The sequence below is a fragment of the Pelodiscus sinensis genome, chromosome 7 (assembly GCF_052426305.1).
Source record: "Pelodiscus sinensis isolate ZL-2025 chromosome 7, ASM5242630v1, whole genome shotgun sequence".
In the NCBI taxonomy this organism is placed as follows: domain Eukaryota; kingdom Metazoa; phylum Chordata; order Testudines; family Trionychidae; genus Pelodiscus; species Pelodiscus sinensis.
Window position 1 is genome coordinate 4,943,937 of NC_143058.1, and position 12,676 is coordinate 4,956,612.

The 12,676-nt window shown below is 43.6% G+C and overlaps 1 protein-coding gene across 4 annotated transcripts in view; it reads left to right on the forward strand.

Annotated features, from left to right (window-relative positions):
* ERCC3 (ERCC excision repair 3, TFIIH core complex helicase subunit) overlaps nt 1–12,676 on the forward strand; it is a 46,669-nt gene that overhangs the window by 11,009 nt on the left and 22,984 nt on the right. For all 4 annotated transcript variants that reach the window (XM_075933037.2, XM_075933039.2, XM_075933038.2 and 1 more), the window contains exons 4-8: nt 2,347–2,396; nt 4,334–4,469; nt 4,594–4,752; nt 6,510–6,714; nt 8,353–8,667. In XM_075933037.2, the coding sequence (XP_075789152.1) occupies nt 2,347–2,396; nt 4,334–4,469; nt 4,594–4,752; nt 6,510–6,714; nt 8,353–8,667 (865 nt within the window). The remainder of the gene's footprint in view (nt 1–2,346; nt 2,397–4,333; nt 4,470–4,593; nt 4,753–6,509; nt 6,715–8,352; nt 8,668–12,676) is intronic.

Here is a 12,676-nt window from a genome sequence, read left to right on the forward strand (position 1 = left end):
GAAAATAAATTAATTGGCATAAGTAAGAGCTGCAGCATCTGGCCCTAAGTCTGGAATCATCCTTGCAATATGGCTTAAAACTTCATAAAATGTACAAATTATTGAATTGTATCAGAGTTGTGTTTTTGCATTTAATTTAATATTAAGGTAATGCAGAGTTGGGATTGCTCTATTAAAATCCAAGTCAGAAATGCTAAAGTCCAGGTTCCAATAATTGTATTAACACATCTGTGTTGCATGGCCTGTAGATTTTTTTGGAATATATTTTTATATTAACAGAAATAAGTAATCTACACATTTAACCATAAAAGCAGTGTAGGAAATACATGCTGAATTAGGATGATTATTATTAGAATTACTGAATAACTGAGCAAACATCGCTTTGCATTAAACATGTTACCGTTCATTTCCATTATTATGCAATAATAACATACATTGGGTGGCAGGAGGCTGTTCTCTGGAAAAGGTAACTGTGTAATTTTCTTTTATGCTAAGAAAAGCACATGCTTCTTAGGAAGGACTGCGCCTTTCGACTTTCACTCTTAGTAGCTGGGACTGTCTTTTTGTTCTGTTTCTGGTTACCACCTAGCACAAGTTCTTGTCCTTGAATTGTACTCCTAAGTGCAGTGATAATACAGATACAGGTTGAACTTCCCAAATCGGGGACTTTCTGGGCCGGCGATATCCGTGGTCTGGCAGGGCCATGGATGTTGCTTGACCAAAGAGCATCGGAAGTGGCAGTGAGAAACAACGTGGGAGCTGGGGACCTTAGTCTGGACCATCAGCAGCTGCACCAGATAGCAGCTGGGGAGCCCCTCACCTGGCCAGGGAACCCTTGATGTCAATAGAGCCAGGCGTGGCTGGGGATCCCCTGCTCCGGCAGGGGAATACTCAGCATCAGCTGGGCCGGGCGTCTGGGGAATCCTGGCCTCAGGGGCTGACGGGATGGGAGACCTGGGCAGGGAACCTCCGGCAGCAGCCAGGCGGCCCCTTCCAGAACCCTCCAGTGGCAGTGGGGCTGGGGTGACTGAGAACACTCTGGCTGAAGTGGGGCTGGCGGAGGCAGGCAACTCTGCCAGGGAAATGCCAGCCACAGCGGGCCGGCCCTAGCAGAGGAGTAGGGTAGTCAGGCGGCCCCTTCCAAGAACCCCAGGGAACACCACCTGCTTTGGGATCGCGGCTAGATGGTCCCAGCTAGGAGCCCTGGGAGACATTGAGACAGCCTGCGGGCAGCAGTGTGAGGAGCCCCTGCCGGGCCAGCATTAGAAGGGCATGGGCAGGGCAAGGAACCCCGGGAGAGGAACCTGGGAGCGGGCAGCCAGCAGGGGAGCGCCGACCTCCCCTGGTCCAGCAAACTCCCTGGTTTGGGACAACTAAGGTCTCAAGTGTGCCGGACCAGAGAAGTCCAACCTGTACACACTGTTGCAGGCATTGCCAGACGCCTGCTATAACGGGTCTTGTTACCAGCAAATAGCCATAGCCTGTCTGTATCCTCCAGCTCTTTCTGGATGTGGCTTGGGAGAGTGCAGATGCTTGTGAAAAAGCTGATGGCATGTGAACAAACTGCTATTTGGACAGATATTACCAAAGGTTCCAAACTTGAAATAGGACTTCCGTGTGGGTGCCTCTGCCACTACATTGTGGGATAGATGAGCTCTGTATTGAGAGGAAGAATTGCTCAGGTTTATAAAAGCATCCAGTTCTTATAGTTTTTTTAAGATAATTGGCTGTGCAACCATTTGAATATCTCTCATCTTTGACACCTAACTATTTTGCAGCAGTGCTCTGCAATCCTGTGTGTATAGTGTTTGATTTCAGTTCTCCCTTGTACTTCACATTTATTCTGACTTGGTTCAACCTGCACAGGATCAATACTCTTTAGTCTGGCACACTCTGGTCTGGCAACGTTCGTAATCTGACATGATTTTAGTTAGCTGGATGTCCACTTATGGGTGTGGCCAAGTTTCCTGCAGTTCCATAAAGTTTGTTTACAGCCACCAGTCCTGGTTCTGAGCTTTCTATACTGTTATTTAGCTCTAATGTAGCTCTAAATGTACCTTTAAGAGTCCAGTAAGCAGTGGAAGTGTTGGTAATGCTACTAGACAATATTGACCACCTATGGTTAGCAAATTCTTTGGTTCAGCACCGGTTGGGTCCCAAGAGTGCCAGATGAGAGAGCTTCAACCTGTACTAGTCTTGGTGAGCCATTCTGGTTACACAGCCAGGGGTATGTGTAAATATTTCTGCATACTCAGAATGCTTGTGCTGTCAGGGACTCAGCTGCTGCTTTATTATGCTGAATGTGAATTGCTTGTTCTCCTAATGGATGTTCTTGTCTCTTTGTAGCTGTGTACTGTGAGCTATGGAAAGGTAAAACTAGTCCTGAAACACAACAGGTAAGCAGCTTCTCTCTTGGGGCAGGAAGTCTTTTTTTTTAATTTTTTTTTTATTCATCATGCTTGTGATGCTACAATTATAGTCATTTGCTTTAAGTGTGATGGTTCTGAATGGACTGTAGAGGTGGAAATTGTTTAGCATGGGTATACTGCTTTTTAGAAAGAGTCTCGGAACCAAAAGCACTGATTTATGTTAACTGACTGGTCCATCTCTGGTCTCAGACAGCTGAGCTGAGAATTCTTAGAAGGGTAGCTGTGTATGTCTATCTGAAAAAAAAAAAAAAAAAGTCCTGTGACACCTTAGAGACTAACAGCTTTATTAGGGCATAAGGTTTCATGGGTAAAACCCTCTTCATCTGATGAATTGGACTGTCCAGTTTGGCCAGTATACATGGCAGAGGGGCATTGCTAGCACATGAGTGTGTGTGTTGAGACTGAGATATATATATCTCAATCACATAGGCCATCAATTGCCAGTAGTGCACCTCTGCCATATATTGGACAAACTGGTCAGTATCTGATCCAAAGGACACGTGGACACAAATCTGACATCAGTAATGGTAACATACACAAACCTATCTTAACCTCCCTGGACATTCTGTAAGGCAGTGTTTCTCAAACTGGGCGTCGTGGATTCCCAGGGCTCCGCAAGCCATCTCCAGGGGCTCCGCGAAGTTGACAAACTGGAAACATCGATCGGTACAACACATACAATCAGTGGACCGCTGGGGCGCCGCATAAGTACAACACATACAATAAGTGGGAGGAGGGAGCTGGAAGGGGGACGCAAGGGGAAGAAGGGGGAGGGGAAGCTCAGGGCTCAAAGTTGAGCGTCTCACTGGACCAACTTGATTTTCATGTGAACCTGTTCCTGGGTTTGTATGTGGCCTTTGGTGGCCAGGCTGGCAGCTAACCTGCCATAGATGGCCGCGTTCCCCCATCTAGTGTGGAGATCATGGATGTTGGGGGCATCCCCCCAAACCTGAATAAGGTCCATGATCTCCTCCTTGGGCCAGAAAGGCACCCGCCTTCTCAGGGCCCTGGCAGGCTCCTGGGAGCTGGCAGTCTGCTCCTGGGGAGTGGTGGAGGGCTGGTTACCAGTGGATTGCTGGCTCATGTTTTGGGGCCACTGGGTCAGGGGCAGTGACTGCTGGCTCTGGGCTGGCAGGCTTGGAGCTGGCACAGGCACTGTGGCCAGAGTCTACCCCTTTAAGGGCTCTGGGGCGGGGTGGGAGGGAGAGGAGTGTTCTTGGTTGAGGCCAGAGTGGCCACCAGGGCATCCTGGAAAAGGGCTGGAGGCCCCCTATTTCGAAATAAGTGTCTACACAGCACTTACTTCAAAATAGCAATTTTGAAATTGGCGTTATTCCTTGTGGAATGAAGTTTACCAATTTCAAAATAAGCCCTCCGCTATTTTGATTTAATTTCGAAATTGCAGTTGGTTTGTGTAGACATTAGGAAAGTTATTTCGAAATAACTTTGATGTAGAGACGTACCCTGTCAGGTTGTTTGAAACGTCAGTGCTAGTATTCCAGTAGGTGCTCAGACAGCTTCTCTGTTGATTGGCATAATGAACATAAGAATGGCCGTACTGGGTCAGACCCAAGGTCCATCTAGCCCAGTAGCCTGTCTGCCAACAGTGGCCAACACCAGGTGCCCCAGAGAGGGTGGACCGAAGACAATGATCAAGCGATTTGTCTCCTGCCATCCTTCTTCAGCCTCTGACAAACAGAGTCCAGGGACACCATTTCTATCCCCTGGCTAATAGCCTTTTATGGACCTAACCTCCATGAAATTATCTAGCTTCTCTTTAAACTCTGTTATAGTCCTAGCCTTCACAACCTCCTCTGGCAAGGAGTTCCACAGGTGGACTATATGCTGTACTTTAAACTTGTTGGGAGGTATTTCTATAGTTCTTGTATGTTCTTTCCATGTAGGTATTTTGTAGAAAGCACCCACCCTGAGGTCATCCAGCAGCTTCTTCAGGACCATGTCGTCAAAGACTGTCGGCTGAGAAATGCTGAGGGAGAAGAAACAGAGCTCATCATGGAGACATTCACGAGTAAATCAGCAGTACGTTGGGATCAAGGGTCACCTTGTAAAACACTGGATTCCACTTTGTGAGGCTGTACATAACATTGAATATCTGCAGTGGTGATCATTGCGAAAATCTGAGTCTGTTAAATTCCTGTTTCAGATTTCCAAATCTAGTGAAGGAGGCCCTTCAACATCCCAAGGGACAGACACTCAGAATAAATCAGATGTCCCGGCTGATTTATTTGAGTTTTATGAGCAAATGGACAAAGATGAGGAGGAGGAGGAAGAAACACAGACTGTATCTTTTGAAGTTAAGCAGGTAAGTATCTGTTGACTCCTAGGCATCCATGGTCATAGCAAGTCGCACTACAGGCAATTGGATTTGGGGTTTGTAGAATACCATATTCTAAGGCTTTTTCTATTGGCGGCTGTTGGAGCCATCAAGATTTCTTCCCTCCTCTCTGAAAGTTCTACATCACAGAATCTTCCTTTCCAGCTTGGTGGGAGAGATGAGAGGCTGCCCCTTCTCTGGCTGATGTGAGCATCATGAATAGGCTACAGAGCAGTTGCTAGGCAATATGGGGCTCCTTTTTTGCAGGATTGAATGGGCTACCTTTGTGTTAGGTGCCTCCGGTGGACTGGGTCATGCTGACTAAGCCTTAAGTGAGATAATTACTTGAGAATATTCATATAGTCTGAAGGTAGATTCTAAATCATCTCCGTGCTTTGTGTGACTTGATGTGTCCTTCCAGCCCCAGCAGCTTCTGCAGACTGTCTTTAAGTATATCTTGTCTGCTGGATCTTGTTGGTTGTTATTTCCGAACGGTGTACGTTAATGTGGCTTGCATCCATATCCTTTATGCTGGAGGAGCTTGATTAGGTCTTGGGAACTTTTCTTTGGTGCTTGTTGTAATGTCTCAGCCTATCACAAGTACTAGAAAATTTGGCTATGATTTTCAAAGGAGCCCATTGATGTTAAAAGGGAGTTGCATGGTTAACTCCCTTGGGCACATCTGAAAATCCCAACCAGAATCCTTAAAAAGCCAATATTGTGTAAAATAGATATCATTGTTAGTCCCTCATGCGAGTGGGGAGCTGAGGTACTAGCAACTTAAGTGACTTGCCCAAGGACAAAGTTCACAAGTTCAACTTCAGTGCCTTAGCTACAATACCATTCTTACTCCTTATGCAAACATGGCCTATATAAAGAGATTCACTGTTCCGATTTTTGTGTGTGGAATATTTTCTGTGTGTTTGTCAAGTGCCTTCTCCATCCCAGCAGTGTGTAAGTTGCGGGATGTGAGATCATGGAGTGGTTTGAATCAGATTTTGCTGAAGTTCCTTGCAGTGTTTTGTCTAACTCTCTGGGCTTATAAAATCCTTTGAAAGAGATTCATTTTATATTTCTATCATGTACAGGATGGAGCATATTGGTGCTTAACAGATAGCAGGTGCCATTGACTGTATTAGATCAGACTTAGTTACAAGGCACTTTTTAGTTTTATCCTAGACTTGGCAAGTCTTTTGTTGCCTTATTGTAACATATAAAGAAAATTGGCAAGCTATTTAGATCACATTTTTCCAGTGTCTTAGCAATTAAAAGCAACATGCTGGTGTTATCGAATATCTTCTATGGGGGAATGCAGATTTCTCAGTTACTAATGAGTAGCTTTTGTGGATTCTTGTTGATAATGACCAGATATGCTGTATTTTGAATTTTTTGTATTTGAAGAAGGGATTTGCTCCTTCAAAATGTTGATTTGTCAATAGCCCTATGAAGGATGTTATCAAGGACTTTTCCCACAGAATAACACCTTCTCCGAGATTTGAATTTTTCCATTTGTCAGCAGTTTCCCTCCTTTGTTTATAATGTACAGTAATATTTAAATGATTGTTTGCTGCTCTGATCACCAGCCAAGTTCTGTGAATAGGTTTTAAATCCTGATGTTACAGAGTGAGCAAGGATGTAAAAGAACAGTAAACTTGTCTGCATATTTGTCTGGCAATTTTTAAAAAAATTATCAGCAGGTTTCAAAAATTTAGAATGTGCAGTTAGAAGCTTTGTTTTCTTTCTAGGAAATGATTGAAGAGCTTCAAAAGCGTTGCATCCATTTGGAGTACCCTTTGCTGGCAGAGTATGACTTCAGAAATGATTCAGTGAATCCTGATATTAATATAGACCTGAAGCCCACAGCTGTTCTCAGACCGTATCAGGAGAAAAGCCTAAGGAAGATGTTTGGGAATGGGCGTGCTAGATCTGGCGTTATTGTTCTGCCATGTGGTAAGTATTTGGATTTTGGCTGAGTTGAAGCAAGGCTTTACACGCAACCTGATGGCATTTATCTGTTGGTAACACAATTTTTGACTGCCACAGATAATCGATTCCAGAGAATTTCAGGGAATGTTCTGGATATAATCCTGTTGATTTTTGTGAAAGGGCAGAGGAGTCACGGAGAGCCCTTAGCATCTGCTTAGCATCTAGGTCTGCAAATGTCAATAGAACATAGAACCAGTTGCTGGCAACCATTAACATTCTCCTATCTCAGTTCTATGGATTGTCCCAGTAGAGTTCTCCCCCAAATAGTGACATTTTGATATTTTCTGTTTTATTATCGATCCCTTTCCTAATGGTTTCTAACATTCTGGCTGTTGTTGCTGGACACTGAGCAGATGTTTTCAGAGAACTATCCATGATGACTCCAGATCTTTGAGTAGTAACAGCTAATTTAGACTCCATCCTTTTGTATTTACAGTTGGGAATGTTTTCCAGCGTTCATTACTTTGCATTTGAATTTCATCTGCCATTTTGTTACCTTGTTCTGCTGTCTTGTGAGATACTTTTGTAACCCTTTGCTTTGGGTTTAACTATCTTCAGTAATTTTGTGTCATTTGCACATGTTGCCACCCTCCTATTTTGCCCCCCGTGTCCAGGTCATTTGTGCCCATTTTGAACAATATCAATCTCAGTACAGGCTTCTGGGGGACACCACTATTTACCTTGCTCCATTCTGAAAACTCATAGTTGACTCCAACTCTTGGTTTGGTGTCTTTTAACCAGCGAGTGATCCAGCATACGGAAATAACAGAAACCCTCTAGGTAACTAACAGCTTGCTGAAGCTGTCTGGCCTAGTCGAGAGATTTCTCCGCAAGTACGGTGCTGTAGCTGTGCTGCCATAGCGAAAACGGTATTACACTGATGGGGGAGCTGTTCCTGTCGGTGTAGTTAATCTGCCTCCATGAGAGGTGGGAGCTCTGTCAACAGAAGAAGCTGTCTCATCAACATAGATTTGTCTGTGTAACTATATTACTCAGGGCTGTGGATTTTTCATACCCCTTGGTGATCTAGTTATGCCAGTGTAAAATTGCAGTGAAGACCAGGACTAAGTTTTGGAATGAGAGAAACTAGTAGAAGCAGCTCGTTTTGGTACAAGGAGAACATTAATTGCAGAGATTTTGCTGAGATTTTTTCCTAAGTGTGTGACGAACAGCAGACACAGATGTGTGGTTTCTTATGCTACTATGTAAAGGCAGCTGCTGCTTTTTATCATTGTCCGGATGCTGTGGCTACTAGAAATGTAAAGGGTTACCCGATAAACATTGCCTTGCTGGCATGCTTACCTGGTAACCAGTTAACCAGCACGACGCGGGCAGAGGGCAGCTCCAACCCAGCTGAACCGAAGGAGTGATGCAGCAGGCCAGTTAACTGGTTAAAATGGATAGTTTAATCAGTTAACATTTTAAACAGGATTTTACATTCCTACTAGATACTGAGAAATTTTCCCTCCTCTTGGAGATTTCCTAGCTAACTATTCCAAAGTGTTTTTCTCCCCTTCTCCTTTTTGTCCAAGGAATGATGGAGACTGTCTGTCAGGTGCATACATGATAACAGTTGCTCTTATTTTTCCTTCCCTCCTGCAGGTGCTGGCAAATCTTTAGTTGGAGTTACAGCTGCATGTACAGTCCGCAAGCGTTGCCTGGTTCTTGGCAATTCTTCTGTCTCAGTGGAGCAGTGGAAAGCCCAATTCAAAATGTGGTCCACCATAGATGACAGCCAAATCTGTCGATTCACTTCAGATGCCAAGGACAAGCCTATTGGCTGCTCTGTTGCAATTAGCACCTACTCTATGTTGGGACACACAACTAAGAGGTCTTGGGAAGCAGAGAGAGTAATGGAATGGCTTAAAAGTCAAGAGTGGGGTCTTATGATACTTGATGAGGTGCACACTATACCTGGTAAGGAAGGAGTATACAATTTCTTTAATAGTCCCCTCTCCCCATTGTTTTTCTGGCTTTCTCTCAATGCTATTCTGTAGTTCTAGAATAAATTAATAGCTTAGTATTTAAGGCTTAATATGTGTAAACAGTCATAGGCTCTGGTACAAGTTTTTGCATTACTGCTTTCTACAGACCTTTTAACTCATTAGGGTATCCATGTGATCATTCTTAATACCAGTGGGAAATCATTTTAGTATAGTAGTGCTTTTTTCCTAATTACAGTAGTAAGAATTGTCACCTCCAGAACTGTGGTCCAGAGAATGGTGCAGGTTTTCTTCCACAGTGGCTTAAATATCTCTACAAGATTTCTAAAATACACTTACTGCCCATTTACTTTTCACGTAACAGTTGCTAAAGTAGCCATGTGGATGTTACATCAATACAAGTGGAAGATAAGTTGTGCATTCTTTCAAGTGTATCCTGAGACATTCCTTCTCAGTCTCTTGAAGTCTGGTCCCTATGAATAGGTTAGGGATTTCATTGCCTGTGTATGTATTTTATGGGGTAGAAATATAGCTACACTAATTTGTTTCTGAAATTCTGATAGTTGAGAGTTATGTTGATTTCCAGATAGGGATATATGGTGTTGTAAGGAGAAAAAGGAGCATTATAGTTTATAAGATACCGTGCTGGTTAGAAATGCTCCACCAAACTGGTCTAAGTCTCCAACTGCTATACACTTACTTAAAAATTACATGCAAACCATTTCAGTATTAGCCGAAATGAGAGAAATGGTAAAATATGGAAATAGCCGTTGCTTACTGACAGGCACTTTAATGAAGATATAAGCTGTTGCTTCAAAACCATCATTTCTTAGACTTGATCATAAAAAATAAGGCAGAAGGCCTACTTAGTACTATTAGAAAGATGATGGTCATGGGAACACTAGAAGGACCTGAAAAGATTATCTTCTTCCAGAGGTCTTGAATCTAGGAATAGTAGAACCCCTGTATTCTAATAGGGTTTGAAATGCTTTGTGGCCTAAATGAAATAATTTAACACCTATATCACTCTTTTTTGGATCTGATCAATGGGAATTGTAATTCTGCAACCCAGATGCCAGCTTATGGCAAGATCCTTAGGCCTCATTGAACACTGACAAATGCATAGCTGAAAAGCAGTCTGGCTCACCTGTGTGGTAGTATTGTTAAAATAGGAATTAGATTTATAGAGATCTGATTAGTGCCTGTGAGTTGTTGCCTGCATTAATCTCACTTATTGTAGCCATGTCTCATATTATAAAGTCATATTTAACTATAAAAGCGTTGCCTAGGAAACTCAAAACTCCTCCCCCTAGTGAGAAGCAGAACGACCAAGTGTGAAAAACTAGTTTTACCACAAGAGGTGTCAGGCACCACGTGAACTACTGTGGAACACGAGTGAATAAAATACTTTGCTCTCCCCACACCCCATGAAAGGGGGCAATGCACAGGTCTGCGTTCCATCACAGTTTGGTATCTAAGGGAAAGGAATAAAAATCCCTGACCAGGAGAAACAGTCTCACTGTGCTGCTTGGAATTTTACGTGTAAGCAGGATCCCTAGGATGCTTATCTTGAGTTAGCCCTACAGGACACAGAGCGCTTCCATAGTCTAGTAGCTATTACTTCTCGGAACCTAAGATTGTAATGCATATATGTGTATGTCGACTTGCTTTAATGTTACAAATAAACTCTAAAGTCTCTTTCCTAATGAATGAACTGTTATAGTTTAATGTAAGATTGGTGATTAACATTGTCTTTGGTGAGAGAGAGAAGGTAACAATTGACCTGTAGTAAATGACTGGTCCTGACCTTTACGTTGTTGTGAGTGAGTGGTTAGTGTAAGGGTCCATCTATCACAAGGGCAAGTTTGGGTGGCAGGATAGTAGAGTAAGGTACCCAAGGGGATTGTTTGTGACTTCATGTTAAGGCTGTTCTGGTGCTTGAGGAGTTCACATTTGGTACCGGGTTGGTGAAATCTAATTGTAGAACGCACACCAGTTTAATGCAGGTTGGACCTCCCAAAACCGGGTCTCCCTCATCCTGCAGGACCACAGGTACTCCTAGACTAAGGGAGTCCTGGCTGGGAGCCCAATGGGGCTGGGGCTTGTGCCATAGCACTGATAGCATAGCAGGGACTGTGGCAGCTGCGATAGCAGGGCCAGGGCCGGAGATGCGGCAGCCGTGATAGCGGAGCCAGAGCAATGGGGGCATCAGAAGCACAGCAGCTGGTGTGGAGGGGAGGGAGTGCAATTCTGGGGCTGGCAGTAGGGAGAGAAGGTGGCCTGGAGAGTTGGTAACAGGGGACCTCCTCTGGTCTGGCAAATTCCCTCGTTCCGGACAAGTTAGTTGCCAAGGGTGCTGGACCAGAGAGGTCCAACCTGTATTAGCATCCTGGTTTGTAACAGTCTGCCCTGAGGTTGGCCCCCACATTTGTGAGCTTCTCCAGACACTTGACCTGAAGATTATACTGGGGCCTAAGGACTAGTTAAGGTTTGTACAGTGGATGTACAGTGCAATAAAAGGGCTTAAGTAGAAGCCAAAAGCGGCAATCAATCTACAGTTTGGTTTTAATGTAGAGTAACATTAGATGAAAGTCCTGTATTTCCTTAATCATTTTGTACTGCTCAGAAAGTTAAAACCAAAGCAGACTGTGAAAAACTTGAAAAAGATCTCACCAAATTAAGTGATTGGGCAACAAAATGGCAAATTCAATTTAATGCTGATAAATGCAAAGTAATGGACTTTGGAACAAATAATCCCAACTATACAAACAATATAATAGGGACTAATTTAGCTACAACTACTCAAGAGGGAGATCTTTGAGTCATTATGGATAGTTCTCTGAAAACATCCATTCAGGGTATGCCTACACTACAGAGTTTTGTCGGGAAAAACAGCTGTTTTTCTGACAAAACTTGAGGAACATCCACACTGCAATTGCATTCTTCTGCAAGAAGATCAAGAGAACAGAGGGAATTTTCTGGCATTTCTCAAAACGGTGTATGTGGACGGGGAAGAGGGAGTTCTTCCAGAAGAAGAGGAAAGAGGAAAAAGCACAGGTGCCCTGGTAGCCATTCCATCCATAGCAATCACAGCTTACATGGGAGAGAGCGTCCATTCAGCCTGGACGCTCTCTTTCAAAAAAGCAGATTGCTTTTTCAATGCACTTTTGCAGTGTGGACGCACTCTTTCAGAAGAAAGCCTGTAGTCTAGATGTAGCCTCAGTGTGCAGCGGCAGTCAAAAAAGCAAACAATGTTAGGAATCATTAAAAAAGGGGATAGAGTAAGAGACTATCTTATTGCCTCTATATAAAACCATGGTACAACCACATCTTGAATACTGCATACAGATGTGGTTGCCTTATCTTAAAAAAGATATATTGACATTGGAAAGGGTTCAGAAAAGGGCAATAAAAATGATTTACAGGTTTGGAATGGGTTCCATGTGAAGAGAGATTAAAAAGACTGGGACTTTTCATTTTAGGAAAGAGGAGACTAAGAGGGTAGAGTCTAGAAAATCATGACTGGTGTAGAAAGAGTGAATAAGGAAAACTTATTTACTTGTTCCCATAACATAACAACTAGGGGTCACCAAATGAAATTAATAAGCAGCAGGTTTCAAACAAACAAAAGGAAGTTTTTCGTCACTCAGCGCGCAGTCATCCTGTGGAACTCCTTGCCAGAGGATGATGTGAAGAGTAGAACTTTAACAAGGTTCAAAAAAAGAGCTAGATAAATTCATGGAGGTTAGGTCCATCCATGCTGTTACCCAGGATGGGTAGGAATGGTGTCCCTAGCCTGTTTGTCTGGAAATAGATGACGGGGAGGGATCACATAATGATTACCTGTTCTGTTCACTCCCTCTGAGGCACCAGGCATTGGCCACTGTTGGAAGACAGGCCACTGGGCTAGATGGACCTATGGTCTGACCCAGTATGGCCATTCTTATGTACTGTGCTCATCGCTACATACAGCTGTGCATTGT